We start from the raw sequence: 22,553 nt of genomic DNA, 5'->3' as shown, positions 1-22,553 counted from the left end.
AACTAGCTCAGCTGGCAGCACAGCTGTGTCCCCTGAGTGAGAGCAGTGCATTGCCTTCCTGTGGGTTTTGCTGTTTCCCGTGAACTAGCATGCATTTGTGTTGCATCGATGTGACTGTACGTGACAGTACAGAAAGCACAGCTGAATGTACCACTTGTCAGGGATGCAGTAACTTGTTGGATTATGGTGAGTCCCTTCAGCTGAGCAGCTGGAGTCTTACTGTCACTGCAGTGGAAATACTAATCATGTAAAGATGGTCAGCTGTGCTGCTCAAAGTGATTTTGGGCAGCTGAAGGGTCCCCCCAGTCACCTGGTTTAAAGGTGACTGAGGGCTACCTTGCTACAGTGCATGTTTATACAAGTGCAGTTCTGGCTGTGACTCTAAAATTGGGCTCATAATGATTTCCATCCATAGAGCTGTAAAAGAAAAAGAAAAAGTAATTCCAGTAAAAGAATTACACGTACTGCCTAGGCAAATAATCTTATTGATAAGACACAGGTGAAATGGTAGAGAGTATTTACTTCCCTGCTGGTTAAATACTTTATTTGACTTGCTCAGATGTAAAATGACTGTAGCATCTGAATGTAAAATCCTTTGTAAACTCATTCAGGTAAAGGTGTGCCAGCAAACAAGGCCATTTGGCAGGCCAGCGCTGGCAGCTGCGCTGCCGGTTTATGGAGGGACTGGGTGTATTGCTCTTCTTGCACATTAATCTCTGGGTGACAGCTTGGCAGCAGTCTACAGCTTTCATTTGGTCTGGGTGAAGATTTTCCTTCTTAGTTATTCTGGCAGCCTTTGTGGGGGTATTTGTGATGCTGAGCGCAACGTGGAGTGGATGTTAAAATGGTGGGTATCTGTCAGTCGTCCTGTTCACCGTGCTGAAAAATAAGGGCTCTCTGCTTCCTTCGCAGACAGTTTTCCCTGACTATTTTGGGATAAACTCTCCTGGTGTGGTTCTGTCACAGGTGACCTGGCACTGGGGTGTCTGAAGCTGGGAATGTCTGGGGGGAAATGAAGAGGCGTGCAGAATGGCGTGTGTGGTGCTGGCCTGCAAGCTTGTGGCACTGAGGTCTTGAGGAAGTGGGGCTAAGGATTGCAACTCATAAAGCTACTCTTCCAGGAGTGTGCGCGCCTCTCTGGACTCATGCTTTTCTTCAATAACAATATGTAATTGCTGTCGTCTTGGCCTTTCACATTTTGCATTTAACACCCTTTTGAACAAGCCAAGTTTCCTAAAAGACTTGAGACTTGTCATGCTGTATGAAAGGTCAAAAAAGAAATAAGAGCCTCTGAAAGTCAGCGAGGATTCCTAGGGAAAACCCCCCCCTTTTTTTTTTTTAAATAAATATATTGGCTACCTGCTTCTAGGTAAGTCTGGAGCCTGCTAGGTGGGAAAAAGTGCTGAGCTTACACCAAGGTGTCGGTGACTGCCCGGCTCCGAGAGCTTTGAAAAGGTACGAGACCATGGTCTTTGCTTTCAGAGAGGAAAAATTAGGGAAAAAAATGAATAATGTGTGAAGGTGTTGCTGAGCTTCTCTGAGAGAGATGTCCTGATAAAACTCAGAGCTGCTGTGCACTGCTGGATGTGGCTGTCTCGAGCTTTGCATGGATGGGAAGGAACGAGCAGTTCACCCAGATCTGTTACGGCCAAGCTGCTCTGAAGGCTTCTGCACCACCAACAGTCTAGGACTGCCCAAACTGGCTCCACTCAGGGTCTAATCCCAAACCACATGGAATTGCTCATTCAGCACAAAGGGCGGTACATGGGATTGCTTCATACTGAACAACTCGTACATAGGTGACGTTTAGTGTCGTGGTATCATCCTCTTGGTGCTGTTAGGACTATGCAGTTCAAAAGGACCACCATGAGTCAGCAGGAAACACTTCCATTTTCCCTGTTTCACTAAGCTCTCTCTTGCTGCTTGTGAACGTTACAAGTATTTCTGTTTCTGCTGCTTTTGATTCCTCTTTCTCTGTTAAGTATTGCTGATGTGGCTTAAAACGGAACAGAAGCTCCAGGAAATGTTTCTGATAAAGTGCTGCTCTCAAAAGTGAAATCTCTTTCATAATTACTTGGAAAGGCTGAAGTCAATAACACTACAATGCAGGTAGATATCTGCGGTGGATTTTGTAGGCCTTGGAGGCAAAGTGCACTGGACAGATGAGCTGGGACACTGAGGACACTTGCAGAGGACTTGAAGCAATGTTGAGGACGTTCTGTGGTGGGGAACATTAATTAATTAATGCTCTAATTAATTAGAGCAGGAGCAGAATATGCCTTTACCATGCCCTAGGCATACCTGCAGTGTGTGGACAAACCCTTAGTTGTGTGCTGAAGTGCCTGTTAATCATCTCATAGAAACATCAGCCTGGGCAGCTTGTGGTAAAAATACAACCAGATGGGAATTCAAACAGAACAACATCTACTACAAAACTCGCTCTAATTAGACCCTGGGGTGTGAAAGTACCTGGGTGAAGCCTCTTTTCTGTGTAACCTGTGCGTAGCCGAAGCACTGAATTTTCACCTTTGTTTCTCAAACTGGTTGTCCCAGCTGCACTCCTGGTGGTGCCTGGTGGGACCAGGGGGCAGGGACAGGAGGTAGAGCTTTGCACGCTGTTTTTTAGCCTCCCTGTACCTAAGTGAGCGGGCTGAGCAGGGTGCTGCTGGCTTCTGCCATCTTTGGGAGAGTGCATCAATTTTCCACTTTCTTGCGCCTGCGTATGAAGTAACACATCTAGAAAGGAGAAACAAAGATAGTAAAAACTGCCAGAGATTACTGGAGCTTTGTTTAAACAAAAGAATAACTGCATGTGGTTCCCAGAATGGGCCTAGGACAAACATGGCACACAAAGGTGTGGATCCTTTGGTGTGTGGTTTGGGGTTGTTTTTAATGTAATAAAGGGTTTATGGGCTTGTAGCTGTGAGATTTCTTCCAATAAATCTTTGTGCAAGGAAAAATCAACAACTGTAGAGCATGTTTTCAGAAAACAAACAAACAAATAACCACAAAGCAATCAAAACCACTAAACAAGCAAAAGTCCAAAGCCCTGCTGGAGGTTTGTGTTGGGAAACTGGAGATAGTTTTTGGACTGCAACCTTCCAGAGATGATGCAGATTGTCAAACACTGGTTCAGTCTAAACACGCTGCGTGGGGCCAAATGGGACAAGCCCACACCCGCTGGCTCCTGGGGCCCTGATGTGTTGCTGCTCCTTGATCTGGTGGCTGTTCCTTGCCATGGAGTGGTTCCTCCTGGGATGTGCCATACCAAAGTCAAAAATTAAGGCAGATAAAGCTGTGTTTCAGTTGCATTTCTGCTGTAAAGGTCTGGACCTCTTCTGTCTGCAGAAATAATCTTGCATTAAACTGCTGAGGACTTCTGAGTGTCCTGTGCCAAACTGACTTTTCATTTCTTTGGTAACTTCCTGGATGACTTGTCACACTTCCAGTGATGCATGCTCTTTCAATACTGTTCTGGTAGTGAAAGCACATCCCTAAATCACACAGGTTGTTTAAAGAATGAAAATTCACTATGGGAAGGTTGCATTTACTGGCACATTTGCAGGTGTGTGCCTGCAGGCTGCTGAGAGCAGTCAAAGCCCTGTTGCAGGTGCTACCAAACAGCTGTACTCAATGCTGCTCTTCCCCATCCCTGTTGTGGAGGGAAATCCAAGTAAGGTCTGCAGCAACGAGAAGCATTATGAAAGTTTACCATTGGTTTGGTTTATGCTTGCAGCACTACCCAGCCTCAGCACAGCTTCTTTCCCCTGTGGGGATTCTCCATGGGAAAAGGGGTGGCCCCACTCAGCCCTGAAAACCAGAGAGGCTTTGTGGGGTGCATTTTCAGCCATTGGTGTCATCTGGCCATTGTGTGTGCCGAGAGTGGAGTGATAGAAGGGTGCTCTTGGCAGATAAAATTACTGTGGAAGCATTGCTGGACAGTACCATGCTCTGCTTCTGAAAATCAGGCAGGTTAGGTGTGCCTAATGCAAGCAATAAAATCCATTGTACTTGTGTTTTATTAAGCTGCAGATCTTGTATCGTCCTTCAAGGATTAACGATAGCTTCTCATCACAGAAAATGTAGCTGTCTTACAGTGAGTTTTGTGAAATCTTCCAGCCTGGGAGAGGATTTCCCAAACTGGCTGCATCCGTCTGAATGCTGTAGAGCAGTGATTGTCCTACCTCAGACAAGAACATCTCTGCTTTGTGAGGCCCTCTGACTCTGAGCTGTGTGGGTAGTGCAAGAGTGGGAATGGTGGGAGCATTGATAGAAACCTGGTATTAAAACAAGGAGTGAAGGGCGCAGCTGTTGTAGCTCAGACACATTCAGGTCGTATGCTTTCCCAGTTTCTTTGGTGGAATTCCTCCTCTCCCGGTTCTGGGACAGTCACCAACCAGTATGGTTGATGCTGTGGCAGTCATGCAAACGGCTGCTGTGTTTGGATGCTCGTATATAAGTGCAAGCTGGGACAGGAAGGACTTGCCCTCAGATGTAGCTCCCTGCCTTTTCTCCACTGGTGGATGAAGTCTCGGTCTTCAGCTGTGGGCTGTTCAGAGCAAGGCCATGCTGGACTCTGAATTAACTCCTTTCATGTAATAGCTCTGATTGTCCCACTGTGGGTCTAGTTGCAGATGAGATATAGATGGTGTTGCCCCAGGGCACCATGGTGATGCCTGCTTTTTGGAGGCTCTTGGTTTGGCCTGAGGGGATGGAAAACATGGGGATCATGTTCTGAAGCTTGTTTCCACGCTGTATGTGTGTGCGCCGAGACCTGGCATCCACTAGTTTTCTCTTGTATCTTGAGGTTGTTCTGTTCCAAGTGTTTCTGTTAATGACTGGCACTTGCTTGCTGCATCCTACATTCTCTTTATTGCTAGTGAAATCTCCGGGATCGTTACCAGGTGAGCAGTTGTGCCAAAGAGATGAACTAAATATGTGAGAGCAGCAAAGTACCTTCTTCAGGCAGGTACTGTCCTGTGGGCTTCCAGTGCGTGGGGTGTGCTTTCCCAGATGCTGCGAGTCAGGGTTTTGAGCACTGAGTATCTCAGACAGCTGGCAGGCACGGAGTCACTTTGAACTGTTTTTCCCCTTCCGAAGCAGAGCTTGACTCATCCCTGTCAGGTTCGCATGCTGGTTTGCAGGGAGATGCTGTTTGGTTTGATGTTTTGGAGCTCTCAAGCCCTATTCCTGCCCTGCAGAGCCTTTTCCATCACATGGTGTAGGAGCAGGAAGCCAGCAAATGCTCTGAGCCGCGTGCTTTTCTGCTCTGCAGTGCAATGAAGGAAGGGGACAGGTATTAAAGGTTGGTGATAACTTGGTTACACAATGTCTGTGGTTTTTCCCATTTAGAAGCACCCCGGACTTATGCCTCCGTGGGAGAGCGTTCAGCATTATTGGAGATCTGCACTGGAAGTAGCTTTACTGAGCTCAAATAACCTGTAATCCTACTCTTGTAGGCAGGATGGGACTTTTCTTCTCTGTTAAGTCAATTCTGTAAAGAAGGCATTTGGGCAGCACATGTGGTTGCTCCGTGGCTGAGCAGTAAGGAGAGGGGTTGTGTGAGCTCTCCTGCTTGGGAACACACCGGCAGCAGCCTTGAATCACAGGAGCAGTTTTCATTTCAGTTGTGTGGAAGCTTTTTAGTTCCCAGCCTTTCGCTCTGAAACCCTTGGTAGCTGCAGCTGGCAGGGATACAGCATCTGTCTGTATAAATACAAGGGAATATCCAGGAAGTGTTTGACCAGATAAACAAGTTGGATGTCAATAAGTGCCCAGGATTAGATGGCATGCACCCCAGAGGAGTGCAGGAACTTGAATGTGAAATTGCAGAGCTGCTGGCCAGGGTATGCTGTGTACCATTGCAAAGGGCTGCTGTGCCAAGGACTGGGAGGTTGCCAGACCCCTCCTTCTAGAGAGGGCAATAGAGGGGGTCCTGGGAACCAGTAAATCCAACTTGCACCCCTGGTGGTACAGAGGAATTGGGTCACTGTGTGCATGGATCGGCGCAGTCTGCTGGAAAAGGTGATGGAGCAGCTGCAAAGTGAAGTCCTCCTGGCAGACCTGCAAAGCGCAAAGCAGGTGGCACTGAGAGTACGGGTACGGCTGTTTTCAGACTGCTTTTGTGAGGTTTCCCACAAAGGGTTGTTCAAGACAGTTACTTAACTGTGAATGGAAGAAAGGTCCTTCTGTGTAGCTGCTTTAGCGTTCGCCTTTCCTCACTTTCAGTGGTCACTTTTGAGGACCAGCAGCAGGACCCCAGGGATCGGTGTTGAAATGGAACTGCTAATGGTGGCCAAGCTCATGTGCCCTCCATGAACAGCATCTCCTGCTGCAGCTCCTGGAGACGAAACACTGGGCCCTGGTTCCCAATGTGGTGGTTTGTTGTAGTCTGAGAGACTCTTGGCTGAGCTGCTGGGAACATCCCAGTGCTGAAGTGCAATACTGCCATGTAAATGAGGCTTGTGGCAGCTTTTGTATTCTTACTTGGTATTTTTTCCTTATGCTGCTCATTACTTTGTCAGAGTGTCTGGTTCTGTTGATCCAGCAAAAGGGATTTAATAATTTTTCCCAAGTTCACAGAATCACAGAATCACTCAGTTGGAAAAGACCTCTGAGATCATCATGTCCAACCGTTCCTGTCTACCCCCTAAACCATATCCCTAAGTACCTCGTCTACCCGCTCTTTAAATACATCCAGGGATGGTGACTCCACCACCCCCCTGCCCAGCCTGTTCCAGCTTCTGACGACTCTCTCAGTAAAGAACTTCCTCCTTATCTCTAACCTGAACCTCCCTTGGCACAGCTTGGGGCCGTTTCCCCTTGTTCTATCCTCCATCACCTGGGAGAAGAGCCCAGCACCCACCTCTCCACAACCTCCCTTGAGGTAGTTGTAGGTGGTGATGAGGTCTTCCCTCAGCCTTCTCTTCTCCAGGCTAAACAACCCCAGTTCCCTCAGCCGCTCCTCATAAGGCTTGTTCTCCAGACCCCTCACCACCCTTGTGGCTCTTCTCTGAACACAAGTTGTTTCTGTCATGGTTTAGACAGTTGTTGTATCACCCAATGATCCCTCCCTACCTGGGGAAGGGAATCAGGAAAACGAAAGGAGACCTGTGGGTTGAAATAGAAACAAATTTAATAAAATGCTAATCATACTGGGTTTTATTATTAGTAATATTAATATAAAGTACACAAAGTTATACTCAGCCGATATAGTGGTCACAAGAAGTGGGGGAGTAGACCCCAACTTTGTTCCCATGAAATCAAGTATCGTAGTCTTTGCAGAAATGCAGCTTTCCTGAACAGGAAACTGATTCTGTTATTCTGTCTGAGCAAATTGCCATCTTACAATGTTGGCTTTGTACCCTACCCTAAGCTGTCTTTCTGCATGGATCTGGGTGTGTGGTTGCACAACTACCTGGGGGCGTAGTGAGGGCTGTGCCTGCACAGACAATAGCTCCCACATTTTCTCACGTCTGTGAAACCTGGATCGTGTATCACTGGCAGGTATTTCAGACACCTCTATGTGTTTTAAGAATAGTTTGTTTACTGCTGGGAGGAGCACCGCGGTTATGCAATGGTGGGATGTTGTGAATATTGGCAGGAGAGATGAGACTTGGGGTGAATAAATGGAGTTCATGGACAGAGAGGATGGTGAACTCCTGTGCAGATTCAGGACATGAAGATCAAAGCCTTCAGTTTGCTCATTGGCCCTGTGTGAATGGGCTGTGAGCTCTGCCCTGGCCCCCTGGTGTGAACGGAGCAGGAGTGGACAAGGACTTGGGCTTGATGTGGATGACTCTTACTCTGAGTAGTGGCATTTAGAGGGGACAGAGTGATCAGGCTCTGCCAAAAGAGGTGTCAGTGGTTGCTTGTCCCAAGCATGGCATTGGAGCATCCTGTTCACCAGTCACCAGTCCCGTGGGTGATTTCACTTGTGCCTGGTGGGCTTTCTGTGCACAGAGCTGTCAGGCTGTGGTGCTGGTTCCCAATGCTTTGACACGACATCTAGACTCCCACCAGCACAGTGATCTTGTCTTTTCCTTCTGCCCCAGCCCTGCGTCAGAGCCCTTACGCACGGCCGGAGCAGGGTTTCACTTCTCTGTTTGCATTTCTGCACATCGCTGCTTGTAAATGTCAGATTGCGGTGTGATACGAGACTGGGAGCCCTGGCAGTTCTCCGTAAATTCAAAGCTTATCATGTTCACAAATGTCACCTCCCTTCTTTAGGGGAATCCCTCAAGGAAATCAGTGTCCTTCCTGGTTACTTTTTCAATCCCAGGTACCTGCTAGTGAAGCATATTTTGCATTCCTGTTGCCACTGACCATCTCCTAAGAGATGTTCCTCGTGTTGAACGAGATGAAAGTCCAGCAGGTGACATCTGGCCATCGCCTGTAGAGGTTTCTGAGGCATGAAGCTGAAATGTCCACCCAAAATTGGATTAAAAGTTCAATTTCCTATAATGACCTTCATGGATATTGTTTAAGACTTCATTGAAATCAGCTTGCCTGGCCCTCAGTGTTTCTAAATCTTGAAAATTTGGCATTATGCTCCATCCAGAGATGCAGTATTTCCCAAAATGTGGTGTTTCCCAGCTGCAGGTGTCTTGTTGATTATTTTACTTACAGAAGCTTCATCCAGGATATGTTTTGTGGCCCGACTGCAAATTGTTTCAACAAGGAATCAGCTATGTTGTGCTGGAAATAAGCTCTCCTCCTGTTGGACTGGTAAAAATAGTCCGTGCTCCTCTGAAAATGTTACTTATGGTAAACATCTAAAATGTTTCCTCTGGTGTCAAACTCCTGAGTTCTTCTGCAGCGTCCTGTGGATTTAGCTCACAGGGTTAGAAATGCTGGCTGAGGTCAGCCGAACTCGGTGACCTGCTGCATAAATCTTGCATATGAGCTCTGTTGCAACACTACATAATAATTTTGTTTAAAGAAACGCTTTTTTTCCAAAAAGATCTTAAACTTTCCTCTAAATAAAAGAGGTAAAAAGCTATCGTTATTCTTCATTGGCTGTGTTGTAAAATACTTTAAGTAAGAACATAATTAGAGTTAGTGCATATCCGCTTGGCTTTATGGTTACTGAATAATCAAGTGAGGAGGAAGAATGCAGAGCCGCAGAGGAGCAGAATTCCCCTTGGCACTGAGCAGATGCTCATCAGCACCGAACGGCTGCTGACACCATCGTAACGGCCTTGTTTTGTCGAATGTGGTAAAATAGTAGTAGATTTTCCTTGAACAGGGCCTTGCTGTCAATTCTGTCTTCTCTAAAACTGTTGCCCCTGGGTGTTCAGGCTCTCGAGTGCGAACACAGGCTGTACAAAGCTTGTGTTGACTGATGAACCAGCAGCGGTGCAAGCCAGGAGGTGTCAGTTCCTTTAGAGCATCCCACAGCCTAAAGAAAGGGGCTTGAAGTAGAGTTTAGGATGTAGCCTGGCAGACGAGTGGGAAAATTGGAGGAAATTCTGGAAGGTCAATAAATAAACAAGTGGTTTGGAGCAGTGTCCACCTCCAGCTGGGCTCTGTGCTGTAGGCATCGCTCAGGGTACGGGGAAATGGACAGCAGTTGGGCTGCACAAGATAAATATTACTATAGAGGCTTCTGGTACCTGTTCAGGCTCTGAAAGGCTGAAAATACAGTAGCTGAAAATATATTTAATGAGAAGGACGGACAGAAAGATTGATGTGGTTTTTCCTACGGGACACTAGCAACGATGCAGGCATGTTGGGTGTTTTCTTTGTAGGCTGCGTTTCCATGTGGCTATTTTTAAAGGTCATTAGAAGACTGATTCCCTGGTCACAGAGCAGATGGTGGCCCACTGTCCTTTTAGAAATAAGCTCCATTTTAGCTGTTTTGTAAAATACAGGCAGAGTAGTGCCTGCGTTTGGGTCATTTGGGCTGGAGAGGACGTGCGCTGGGGGCTGGACACCACATCGTGCTCTGCAGAGCACTGGGTCCTGCTTTGGCACGGCACAACGCTGCTTGCCAGCCTGATTTGGGTTTCTTTACAGCGATAGGAACCCCTTCATCCCAGGTACGTGATCAACTCTTGGTTGAGATTATTTGGCTCAGAGATGGATTTGACAGTGGAGTTTTGTTAGGCCCTACCTATGTGTATGAGGGGCACTGGAGGGGAAAATCATAGTGGTTTTAATGCAGGTCTCGGAGTTAGCTGTATGGTTTTAGAAGGTGATGCTGTTAAATTGATAAGATTTTCCTTTTCCCTGGGGTTTCTGTTGCCAGGTTTACTCAACAATGCTCTCTCAGTGCTGCCAGATAGTTCTGAACATACTGGGAAAACCTTTTCACGAGCCCCTCCCAGGCTACACTCCATCATTACACAACTTCTTCTTTCTTGATGCTTGTCGTGATGCAACAGGATTCAAGCATGTCTGCAAGGACCATGGAGGCTGAACTTTCTGGTAGACTTTTTACTTGAAAAACCTCTCAGCCTTCCCAGAACTCCTTTGGGTTTTGCTGCCATGCATTACCATGGGAGATAGGTGACGTTGAGCGTGGGCAGGGCTGGGAAATCTGTCCCGTTATTATGAAATGTTCTCATAAAAGTTTTTTACAGACACATTTCAGCTCGGCTCCCTGGAGTAATCGGTGCAGACACTGCTTTAGGCCGTCTCTATAGGAGCTTTTCCATATTGAACAACTCGTGCAAGTACAAGCATTTTTTCCTGATGAAACGGTGTCTTTTTCTGATTATCTTGAGCAGCTGGTCTCTCCAAACTTCACATTTCAACGCAATCCGTTTTCCCAAGGACACGTTTTCAAGGGCTCTCTCTACTCGAGTGCCATTCCTGTGTCATATGGAATAAGCAAGACTGGAAGTGGAGAGAGAAATCCCACTTTTTTCAGTTTTTCTGTCTGTTTTGCTGTTCCCAAACTACCAAGCTGTCCCTGGACAGACCCTTCTCCAGGCTGCAGTTTTCCCGTCACTCCTAGAACAGCCAAGGCCAAGTGGCAGCAGGAGGTCCGTGAGCAGCTCAGAGCGCCGGTAGCTGAACACGCAGCCCACGAGTGCTGGCGCAGGCATTGGAAAGGCCCGGGGCTCTTGCTGCCCATGCGGTGTGCACGTGAGCCCGTTCCTTAGATGGCAGGAGCTTGGCCTGGCCGAGCTCAGCCTGGCATTTGGGCTGCTCTAATTCTGGACGCGGGGCGGATCGGGAAGCCATGAACCCATCTGGCCGTCCCCGGTGACCTTGGAGGTGAGGTAGAGGAAAGCTCCTTCCTTCGCTTTGTTCTGTGCTCTGGGGCCAGGCCATCTCCATCCCGTGTCTCTCATGCACCAGCCTGGTCCTGTACTCAGGAGGTATTTTGGGCTCTTGAGTGTGTTTTAGTTCAGACAGCGCCAGGAATGTTTTAGGGCAGACATTCCCACAGTGATGTTTTAGCATCTGGGAAAGCGTCCTTTCCCTCTTCCAACACCTTTTTCAAACTGGGAATCTGTGTTTTCTTAAGGGTGGTTTCCAGTAGCTGAAATGTGGAGCCTTTTTCCTGTATGAAGTGAAACCGTGCTGTGGGCTGCCGTCACCGCTGCGCCAGTTGGGGAGTGAAACCTGGTGCCTTTGAGGTGGTTGGCTGTGCTCTGCACGTTTACCTTCCAGGTGCCCCGCGCCACAGCTGCACTTGGTAAATTTGGGTTAATGCTTTTATTTGAGGGTGATGTGGCCACAGGAGCTTAGAGGAGAAACTTCAATGATGTTCAACCCCTTTGTTCCTCAGTGGGAGCATTTACAAGGGTCAGATAGGCTGTGGCTTTGTGCTGTAGTTTGCTTTGTTCTGTGTTTTTTCTCTTTCTGACTGCAGATGGTCTGGCAGGTCTTGCAGACCTGTAACACTTCACTCGCTCGGCTTCATTTCATCATTTTCTCCTGAACACCAGCTTCTCTTAGTGGTGTTATAACCTTTGTAAACCACAATCATCGTCGACAGTTACCTTGAAAACCGTAACTCCGCTGATGCAACATGTACTTCCTGCTGCTCCATGCAAATCCTGAGGCAGTGTTGCACAGGGAAGCTGTTTTCATCCATTATTCAAACAGGTTATGTAAATTATTTTTACTTGGAAGTTCTGATGAAAGACAGAAACAACAGCACTGCTCATTCATTGCCAGGTCCGTTTGGGTGCGCTGGGAAGTGTACAGAGCTTGTTATCCTACAGCAGAGATAGGCTCAGCTTGCTTGGATGGGCAGTGTAAGCCTTGCTTGGTTACCTGATGAGTGGTTGAAGCGGATGAGGGCTTTGAGAAGTCCTGTGGTCAGCCCCAATGCGTGGCAGAGCAGTCACTTCGTAACGTGCTTTGGTGCAAGTACCCAGGGCATCTGGCCACAGCTTCCCCCTCCCAGTGCTGCTGCTCTGCATGTGAGTAGTGCTCTGCAGAGCCTTTGCTTCCTTTAATATGCTGACAGGGATCTCTTTTGTGCACAGCGGGGTGCCACTGTCCTGCACAGCCCTGTGGTGATGGTCCCTGATGGTCCTGGCCATGAATGGTTGCAGGCAGGTAGAAAGTTATCATCTTCGCATGAAACCTGACTTTTTCAACCAATCTCTAGGAGAAAGCCTGCCTCATAAGGTCCCTTGTTCTGCATCTGTGTGTTTAGCTTAAAGAACTTGCGTTTCCTTAGTCGATGGGTGGTTCAGCTGAGACCATATGGCCAGAAAATGCCTTTCTCCAGCTGATTGTACACGCAACATGCAGTATGTAAAACATGGGCTTCTCAAGTGCTAAAATACTCAAATACATCCCTGCTGTGACCCAGATGATACTGTAAAAGTTTGGATTACTAGTTGCTAAATGCAGGACTCAGTTTGAGGGAGATAACAGAAATGTCAAGCTCAAACTGTGATTCGCCATGTATCTCATCTAATGATGTATCTGGGAAGTTTGGGGAGCTGAAAATTGGTTTTTCCCTTCAGAAGAAGGCTTACTGTTAGATAAAACATCGTATACTAGCAGTCATGACAGCGCTGCTGCCAGCTATTTCCATCACCAGTTCTTAAAAAAGGATATATTAGGGGGATGTTGGATTTGCAAGGCTTGGGCTGTGCGCTGCAGGTGTGGAGGTGAGCACTGCAGTAGCATTCTCAGAAATGTGAGGGTTTTTATTTTAGTTTTATTTCTTTTTCAGTTTAATTTGGGCAAGTGAGTCCATGCGAGAGGCTCAGGACTGACAGCTCTTGCTTATATCTGATGGGTGCTGAAGGGAAGATGCTGCTCCCAGGACTTTGCTGCCAGGACCTTACAGGCTCACGTTTGACGCACAGAGCACTTGGTAGCGTGCGAGTGGGCATTTCTTTAAATGCCTGGTCTAAAGTAGGTAATTCCCTGGGCTTTTGTGCCAGAGAAGAGGACAGAGCAATCTCCGAGTGCTGCGGTAGCTCGCTGAGTGTAGCTGTGGGCACTCCAGACTATTTTCAGATGCGGGGACACTTAAAGCCGTCGCCTGCTCTTGAGAGACTGCTTGGAGGCCTGTGCTGGAGATGCAGTGAAAGGAGGTGCCTTGTCCTGTAGAAATGTGGTTGTTTCTTATTTCCCATTAAGCACAAGATCATCTTAAAATCCGAAGCCTGAGGATTCCCCCGCTGATGCTAGTGGAGCTCTTTTGCAGTCACGCAAATGAATGGGAAGGGCTTTGAAAGCCCTCTGGAAATCCTTGCAAAAGTTTTGAGTTCTCTTTGACTTTGCTCTGCGTTTCTCCAGCAGTGCCCTATGTGCGCTGGCTTTGAGGACGAGCCTGGGTGCATCCCCTGACCTGAATTTCCCTCCTGAAGCCTAGTGAGGAGGAGGACCTGGTGTGTTTGAGATGCGCTTCTCGTGTGCAGGGAAAGCAGAGACATCCAAGCGGTGCCTCAGTGGCTCAGAGCAGTGTCCCTCTCCTTCCTGGGCGTGGGAGACCGCTGCTCTGCCAAGAGTGATGTCATTTCAAATTCTTTGTTAATCTGGTCTGCTGGGAGTGCCAGCTCATTTGCATGGTGTTGCGTCACATTGAAATTAGCTGGTTTTTATTTTGGCAGCAAACCATTTCCCTGGGAATGACACATTCCTGTTGCATCTCCTGACTCTCTGTCCCATCACTGTGTCTGAACTGGTCCCTGGGCTGCAGGAGCCCAGAGCTGGTTCATGGAGGACCACAGAGAGAATAACACAGAGCAGGCATGGCACTGAGCAAATATACACGGGTATATTTATATATGACCTTGGAAAATAAGCCAACCCTTGGCATCCCATCCCAGTCCCTCAGATCATAGGTATTTAAGGGCTGGGTGTTGCTGCACGATGACATTGGCCAATGTTTCATGCAGACATATCTGCAGTGCATATGAGCAAGGGTGCCAGGCCATAAATCCTGGTTTACTCAAGTGTTGGGCACTCTTAGCTTTGCTTCTGTTGCCTCTCTTTAAGTACCGTGTATTTCCACTACATGCATTCAGTTGCTTTCAGGTGTAGTGACCTACGCAGGGCTGGGGACTTTGGACTAAATTTTCCTACTATTGGAGAACTTTAGTCCAGGATTGGATTTTTGGGGTTTGGCTACTCTGTGCTCGGAAAGGCAGATGAGGACATGTGTGTTGTCCAAAGCTGTAAGTACCTCTGAATTTGCAGCATCACTCTTACCTTGTAATGCTGGTACAATAACAAATATTACCTTGCTTTTCCAGGGAAGGGAATGAACCTGGGGATTCTACGAAAATAACATACAGAGAGTTGCTTCACAAAGTCTGTCAGTTCGCCAACGTCCTCCGCAGCCAAGGTATGCGGCTGAAGCAATGGGAGCATTGGATACTAAGAAGGCATTGCGCCAGGGTTTTGGAGGCTGGGGTCATTTTTTGTGTGGTTTCCAGTCTGTTGAGTAATTCTGGGCAAAAATGCTTCACTCCTCTCTCTGCTTCCACAGTTGTGAAGCAGGATGGATGCAGATTTGCTCTGCAGTGCACTTTTGGAGATTGATCTCTGGCTCTGTCTGTGTAAAATAAATCAATGCTGGTCATGTCAGCTGTACAAGGAAGAAATTTGGGCTCAAAACTCCCAACAAGCAGTGGGCACTGGTTGCATTTCTGCCTTCTTAATGGCCTGTGTCCAATGAGAACAACATGGAGCGTTCATAGTCATCTTACAGGAGCCATAGGGCTCGAAAGGCAAAACCCAGGGCTGGTTCAGCTCTAACTCCAGCTAAGGCTTTATTGTGTGCACACGAATGCTGATTTAAAATTATTCTTTTCTTTCTATATTCTGTTCTTTTGACATGGAATGAGTTCATTTTGACAAGCGCCACGCTCATTTTCCCCTCTGCAGGTGTCAAAAAAGGAGACCGAGTTTCCATCTACATGCCGATGGTCCTGGAGCTGGTTGTAGCCATGCTCGCCTGCGCCAGGATCGGAGCTCTGCACTCCGTTGTGGTAGGAACAAGCCCTCCGCATTGCTCTTGGAGCTGAGCTCACTTTAGGGAGCAGCTCTTGTTTTTGGGAGAGGGGCTGGAAAAATGGCTGCTGACCAAGAGATGGATGGAAACTAAATTAAGGTGCTGCTGTTGCCTAGCCCTTTTCCGCATTAACTGTGGAATGAGCTGCTGTAGTGCTCCCTGTCAGTGCCATGGGTGAACTGCGCAGCTGCTCTTGGGTTTTTGGGATTTCTTATGTTGTTGCTGACTTGGTTGTGCGATCTCTTGTCAGTTTGCAGGTTTCTCGGCAGACTCCCTTTGTGAGCGGATTCTCGACTGTGGTTGTTCTCTCCTCATCACGGCAGGTAAAACCTACATCTGTGCCCTTGAGCCATTACTGCTGCCTGTCTGAAAGGTCTTTATTTTAAAAGCCAGATGCACTTGGAAGTGGAAGAGGAAGGGGCAGTGCTTCAGCTGAGCTGCCGCAAGGCAGATGCATGGTTTGTAGCTGTGCTCGAGTAGTTTTCAGCTCTGAACGTACAGCGGAGCATCTGAGCAGCCCGCCCACTTTGTGCTGTACAGCATGATGTCACTAGCTGCTAATAACATGTTTCCAAGCGCTTCTCATCCACGATCCTCTTCCAAATCAGCCAGATGTTTGCAAGATGTGTCATTTAGGAGGCAGTCCTAATATGAGTATTCCCTCCCCAATTTCAAGGACGTTTCTGCTGCAACTCCCAGCCTTGTAAAACGAGGGATGAAGAAAGTGGTAGTGTTTGCATGTAAGCCCACTGCATTTCCCCAACTTTTTTCTTTTTTTGCAATAGTGCAAGACTTAGTGCTTTTATTAATAGGTCCGTGGCATGGAAAGGACCCATTAAACTGCGATCTGTGCTCTGGCTGCGCTGGGTTATTTCCCACAGAGTATTCCCAAGAGACTTATCAGGTCAAATTGGAACCTCTCCGAGAGAATGAATTACACCATTTCTGTTGGCATCTGTTTCTCTAGGCTAAAAGGGTGGATTAGGAAACCTTTCCCATCAACTGTTTCCCTCACTCCAGTGCAGGAGCTCTACTCTGTCCTCCTGAAAGTGCTTGTTGCTTCCAGCTGTCCCAGGCTGCCTTGGCTGTGAACCCTCTCTAATATTCACCTTACCTTTTTACAGATGCCTTTTCTCGAGGGGACAAGCTGGTCAACCTGAAGCAGATTGCAGATGAAGCCCTCCAGAAATGTAAAGACAAGTAAGTTTGGATTCCCTCATAAGGGCATTATTGCCAGAATCTGCTCCTGCACAAGTGGAAATTTTCATAGGTGGGCAGACTGCAGCAGTGCAGTCTCAAGCTGTGCTGCATTCACGAGCCTTTGAGAAGTAAGACGTGCTTTGAGTCTTAAGTCTTTTAAGTCTTGTTCCAAAGGCACTAATTCAACAATAGTGAAATAAACCAGAAATTATTCAAGTTTGGGAAATGGCTGTGTAAATAGGGCCAGGCGTTCCAGTTGACACGCACCAACATGTGCACAGGGTCAGGGCTGGCTGTGCACAAGGGTATGGTGAAGCTGCTTTATTTTTGTAAGCATCTTCACTGAGATACTGTAAACCATAAAGAGAGAGATCTATCATCAGATTTTACGGAAAGGAAAATAATCATGGTGGAATGACTTTACCAAGCTTACAGACATGATGTCTGCATAGCTCGTATGAGATTGAATGTGGTCTCGTAGGTTAGATCAGACATGAAAATGTAGGGCAGATAGTCTGCATGTTAGAAATTCCAACTCTTTTAAAGCATTTAAAACACTAAAATTTGAAAACATAAGTTGATATGTCTGTAAAAATTGGTACCTGAGAGGACAGAAGTTATCCTGAATTTGGGAATTTACTGATGGAGACAGTGTGTTGGTACCCTGACAGGGTTCAAGGGAGAACAGATCATTTTGTTTGCATTCTCGGTAGGCTGTGTTTGCCTTCATGAGGGGACAAATGCTTTTCCTTGGTGTGTAATCTGTCTTTGGAAGCCTTTCCTCCCTCTGAATCTGACCAGTTGGTCACACCTAGGCATGGGAGCAGCCACCCCATATCTCCTTGGTCTTGTGGGAGTTCTTGTTTGCGGTCACAGGTGGGCACATGTGGGGTTTGTAAGGAATCTCCCCAGCAGTGACCTGAGAGATGCCTGTGGGAACCTTGCTTCCTCCATAGGAAACACACCTGATAAATCCCCTGAAAGCTGTGCACAGATCTTTCCTGTTCCCCGAGCTCTGTTCCTGTGGCTGGTTCCTTGGCCATTCGTCTTGTGCCTGAAGTTTGCATGGTGGCTTATGCTTTAGGTCGACACGAGCCCACAAAGAGCAGGCTCAGCCCTTGCCTGAAGAGCCTGGACTGATGGCTCCTGCTTTTACAGGGGCTCCCCTTTGAAAAAGTGCATCGTGGTGAAACACCTGGGGAGGGAAGAGATAGCGATGGATGGGGCGTGCAGCAAGTCTCCTCCTCTCAAAAGGCTGTGCCAGGATGTACAGGTATGCTCCTGGGGGGATGAGAGGGGAGATTTTATTGCAGTGGGCTTGAGGCCAGTGAATCAATCAGTGCAAAACCACTGCAGCACTTCCCTGGATGCTCCTGTTCTCGGACTCCTGTTCTTGTTTTCTCCTCTCCTTGCTGTTGTTGCACTGTGAATGGTCTGAAAAATGGTTCCTTTGCCTAGATCCTGTCCCTGCTGCTTCCTTTAACACCATGATTGGAGCCAGCCCACAGGACCCCTGAGCACAGCAGGGCACGGCTTCCATAGCTGCTAGGACAAGGACAAGATGCCTGTTTTCTTCCACCCAGTGAAGGGATTTTCCTTCATAGCTCTGTATATATGTCCCCTTTTGTGCAAAGACCAGTGCTGTCCTGTGCTGTAGCTGTGATGGTGGAAGCAGGAGAGGAAAGACAGGAGATTTGTGCTTGCAGCGTGGGTTCAACACAGCCCCCCAACATGACAACAGCCATTCGCTGAGAACAGTGCAGTGCCTGTGCAGCTGGCACAGGAACCGTGTCAGCTGGCGGGGCTGGGGCTTCCCTTGCAACTGAAACCAGATGAAAGGATGTGGGCCAGAGGCGTGGGGGGAAACGGGGGTGGAAGGAGGAGGAGGTGTCGTGGGGCCATGGCTGCCTGCTGAGCTCCTGAGGCTGCTGTGCAGCCCTGCTGTGCCTTCATCTGCCAAAAAGGCAGGTTGCTGTCAACTGCCTGACAGCTCCATGTCCTGCAACGGTGTCATCTGTCCCTCTGTGTTTGGTGGTTATTTGCTTTGGGTTATCCTCAGGCTGCTGCTTGCTCAGAAATGGGTTGTATGTGGGGAACGCATCTGAGCTTTGGGCTCTGCGTTCAGAAGGGATTATCTGTGCACAGCCCTGGAGCAAGGAGTCCAGCAGATTCTGTATCTGAGTTAATTTTTCTTGTTCGACTGTGTTAGTTTTATTGAGGTGTTGCTTGGTGTTTGCCAGCCCGGTTGTGTTACATTGGCCTCTTTTGCCCCAAAGGAGGCAGTAGCTGCAAAGGGGTGGCAGAACTGGAGCAGACCAACCTTCCTGTGTGAGATTTCCGTGGTCAGGCATTGCAGAGAAGCCTGTCCCTGTGCTGGTCATCGCTGGTGAGGTTATTGTGCAGAATATCCCGGGAGGAGGCTGACGGGTGCCTCTTACCCTTTAGCTCTTGCTGCTCTGCTTGTTCAGACACTTTTATTAAAGATTGTTTTCCCTTGTGAGCACATTTTTACCATGCCATTGGCTTGCGTAACGCTATCGGATGGTCCATGGGCTGTGTGCTGGCTCTGTGCTTCTGTACCCACTGCCTGTGTGCAGGGGGTGGTCAGTGCACAGGAAAGGTGATGGAAATGGGCAGGCTTTTCCTCAGGGGGCATCTCCTGGCCTGGCTCCGGATCTGAGCACTTTCCAGCCTGCTGGGATGGTTTCCCAGCATCCGGGCCTGTGGGCTTCCAGCTCCCTGCCTGCAAAGCTTGGTGTGGATCTTCCGCTTCTCGACTTTCACACCTTTTTTGTGGATTTTTAACAGGAAAAAAAGACAGAGAGCTCACAGAGACTCCATCCCAAGGTATTTACATGCAGCACTGCCTCCCTCTTCGTGACACCTCCCCACCGCTTCCCCCTCCGGTGCTCCACCTTCCTAAACGCTCTGACTGCACGGCTACACGTGCCTTCCTAACCAAGTCACAGCAGTTGCATGTTAGCAGCAGATACCACTCACCGCTTGGCCAGAGCTCCCCACAGTTTTGGGGTGAATGCGGTGCCACCAACTTTGCTGCCAGAAGCAAACCTGCATCCATAACCCCCCTGAGTGCACGTTGGTGTGCTGCCGGGGGCACATGCAGAGCCGCTGGGATGCACCATCAGCATTCGGGTGACGGTTCATCCCTCTGCCTTTTAAAAGCAGCTCTTGCAGTGCACTCCCCTTTGCAGTGAGGCTGACAGGGATTGCCCACAGCTTCCTGGCCACGGGCAGCAAACCTGGAGCTCCAGACCCAACATGTGGACTCTCCCTGTCCCATCCAAGGACCTGCGGTCTCAGGAGCAGGCAGACAGAGGCAGGCCTGGCTTTGGGGGCTGTGTGCCGTGCCATGGGTCTGACCGCCTCTGTGGGGCAGTGGAATTTGGGTGCTAAAATTGAGAGATCCTTGAGGGAGGGATGCAAGACAGCAACTGTAGGATGGGCACGTGTGAGCCCACCCTGGGCTTGTTTGACCTGGTGCCTTGCTGGGAGCTTTCTGATGGGACAGACTTGTGGAAACCATTTCCCTATGTAAAGCCAGGAGCCCTGGGGATCCGTGAGAGCTTTCCAAGTGGGCTTAGTTATTCTGGGCTGTCAGGTAGCTTGTCTCCCCTGCACCACTTACACAGGAGCTGCATGCTGGGCTGTGGGGTCCCAGTGCCTCCAAATGACACATGGACATCTTCAGGGCTGCAGAGTCACGGTGTGACCCCGTAGCTGTTCTGCACCCCAGCTGAGGGAGCTGTGGGGACTCTGCAGGCCGTGTCTGTGCAATGGGCTCTACTCTGTGAGATGTGTCCCAGATGGGAGCTGCAAGGCTGTGGGTCAGCACACCTGCGCTCACAGAGATGGTCAAAGTGGAGGTCTGTGCTGAGCCTTGGGGGTGTTACCCACTTGGCTGCCCCCAAGCTCCTCTGAGGAAAAGCGAGAAGGTCAGGGAGAGTCAGGTCTTGCACTGAGCTGTGCCACCACAGAGAGCCAGGCAGCCAGGACAGCAACTGAGGTGACCTCTGCCCATCAGCCACAAGCACTGGTGGCTCTGTCACAGCTTGGACATCCTTCAAGTGGCCACTGCCGGGCAGTTCTGTGTTGGAGCAGTCACTTCTTACCAGGGTAGTTACCTTAAAATCCAGATAATGGATTTCAGGTCTGCAGGGCCAAGCAGCGTGAGCCTATGTTCCTGTTTGCTGCCATAGGGTCCCTGCAAGGTGTGCAGGGGCGGTGAGTGTGTGGCTGTGCTGAGTCTCACTGCTTTGCTGTTCGACTACAGCTCAGGGCAGCCCAGGAGGAGCCCCTTTGCTGTGAGAGCACAGAGCAGCTGCTGCGGGCCCTCTCCTCGCTGCTGAGAGGGATTTATCAGTGTCACCAGTGGTTTGGATGATCTGCTTCAGGTCTTGCAGCCAGACCGTGTTTAAAGGTTTTTTTCATGGCTGTGGGCTGAGACAAGGAGCTTCTGAAGTGGGAGCTGCAGCTGTGGTGCATGGTTTGCAGCAGGCGGTGCTGAGGCAGAAGCTGTGCTGTGAACATCTGCCTCAGTGGTCCATGAGGGGGGCGAGGTTGGGGCTACACCCCTCGTCCCCCCTCTCTTGCTTTCGAGTGGGCCTGTTTCTGATCTTGTGCTTTTCTCAGACCCCCTGGAACCCAGCTGTGGACGTGTGGTGGCACGAGCTGATGAGCGGTGCCAGCACGGAGTGCGAGCCAGAGTGGTGCGACTCGGAGGACGAGCTCTTCATCCTCTACACAAGCGGCTCAACTGGGAAACCAAAGGTACACGTCCCAGCTCACCAGCCAGGCTGAACCACAGCAACACCTCAGCTGTGGGAACTGGTGAGGGACCCATTGGGAGGCCCCAGTAAGAAGAGGAGCCAGGGAGGTGCTGGGAAAGGGGATGTGCTGGTCATGTGTGCTCAGCTGCGGTTTGAGCTCAGTGGCCTGGTGATGCTCAGCTTGGCTTGGGGGGGTGAGGGCCCTGGTGGGAGCTTGCCCTGACAGTTGTGTGCCTTCTTTTCTGTAGGGTGTCCTGCATACGGTGGGTGGATACATGCTCTTTGCTGCCACCTCATTTAAATACGTGTTTGATTACCAACCCGAGGATGTCTACTGGTGCACAGCTGACATTGGATGGATAACGGGCCATTCCTACCTCACTTATGGACCCTTGGCAAATGGGGCAACCAGCGTGTTAGTAAGTGCTGGATGGAGCTGAGTGCTTTTACTCCAAGGAAGTGGTGGTGCTGAGCCACATCCCTGCATTGCTCTGGGATGGGTTTGCTTCTCATTTGCATGCAGTGCCCTGGGCTCTGCGAGGAAGGGTAGTGATCCCCAAGGAAGGCACGGGTGACTGCTCAGTGGCAGGTGGGGTCGGGCTAGTCTATGTGTGGCTTTTTGGATGGTTAATTTTTCAAGTGCTCCCCTGTTACTTTCCCTCAGAAGTACAAGCTTTGTCTGTCAGGGGAGCCAGGGCTGCTGCGGAGTGATGCGAAAGCTGGATCAGGAGCAGGGAGTGATGTTTTCTCTGCTGATGCTGATTTGACAGCCTGCATTTAGCTCCTGTGCCTGGATCTCCCTTGGCAGTGTATGGCTGTAACTTGTATACAGATCAGGGAGCAGCGGCCTGTGCCTAAGGCTCCCAAAGGGAAATGCAAGCAGGAAAATCACTGTCATGTTATGGGGGTCCATTTTGGAGTTCTTGGTACTTTTGGTTGTGGTTCTGTCACTGTGTTTGGGGTCATTTGGTCTAGTGGGACTTTGTCACTGTGGTAGCCACTCAAGTGCCCTTGCTGCTAGAGTGTTTCTGGGGACATTTGCTAGGACACTTGAGGTGGGATGATGCCAAATCCATCCCAAGGAAGCAGTAAGAGAGGTCCCTGAGCTGTTTTCACTGCATGGTGCC

The 22,553-nt window shown here is 49.1% G+C and overlaps 1 protein-coding gene across 2 annotated transcripts in view; it reads left to right on the top strand.

Annotated features, from left to right (window-relative positions):
* The window catches only part of ACSS2 (acyl-CoA synthetase short-chain family member 2), a 28,080-nt gene that overhangs the window by 898 nt on the left and 4,629 nt on the right, over positions 1-22,553 (top strand). The window contains exons 2-9 of one of the 2 annotated variants that reach the window (XM_010190863.1): positions 14,679-14,770; positions 15,313-15,416; positions 15,690-15,762; positions 16,564-16,639; positions 17,798-17,912; positions 19,448-19,486; positions 21,290-21,427; positions 21,675-21,845. In XM_010190863.1, the coding sequence (XP_010189165.1) occupies positions 14,679-14,770; positions 15,313-15,416; positions 15,690-15,762; positions 16,564-16,639; positions 17,798-17,912; positions 19,448-19,486; positions 21,290-21,427; positions 21,675-21,845 (808 nt within the window). The remainder of the gene's footprint in view (positions 1-14,678; positions 14,771-15,312; positions 15,417-15,689; positions 15,763-16,563; positions 16,640-17,797; positions 17,913-19,447; positions 19,487-21,289; positions 21,428-21,674; positions 21,846-22,553) is intronic. The other variant, XM_010190864.1, reaches the window with a different exon arrangement.

Source organism: Mesitornis unicolor, unplaced genomic scaffold (assembly GCF_000695765.1).
Source record: "Mesitornis unicolor isolate BGI_N332 unplaced genomic scaffold, ASM69576v1 scaffold9348, whole genome shotgun sequence".
NCBI lineage: Eukaryota > Metazoa > Chordata > Aves > Mesitornithiformes > Mesitornithidae > Mesitornis > Mesitornis unicolor.
Note: the sequence above shows the minus strand (reverse complement) of the source record. Positions and strands in the feature narration are given on the sequence as shown.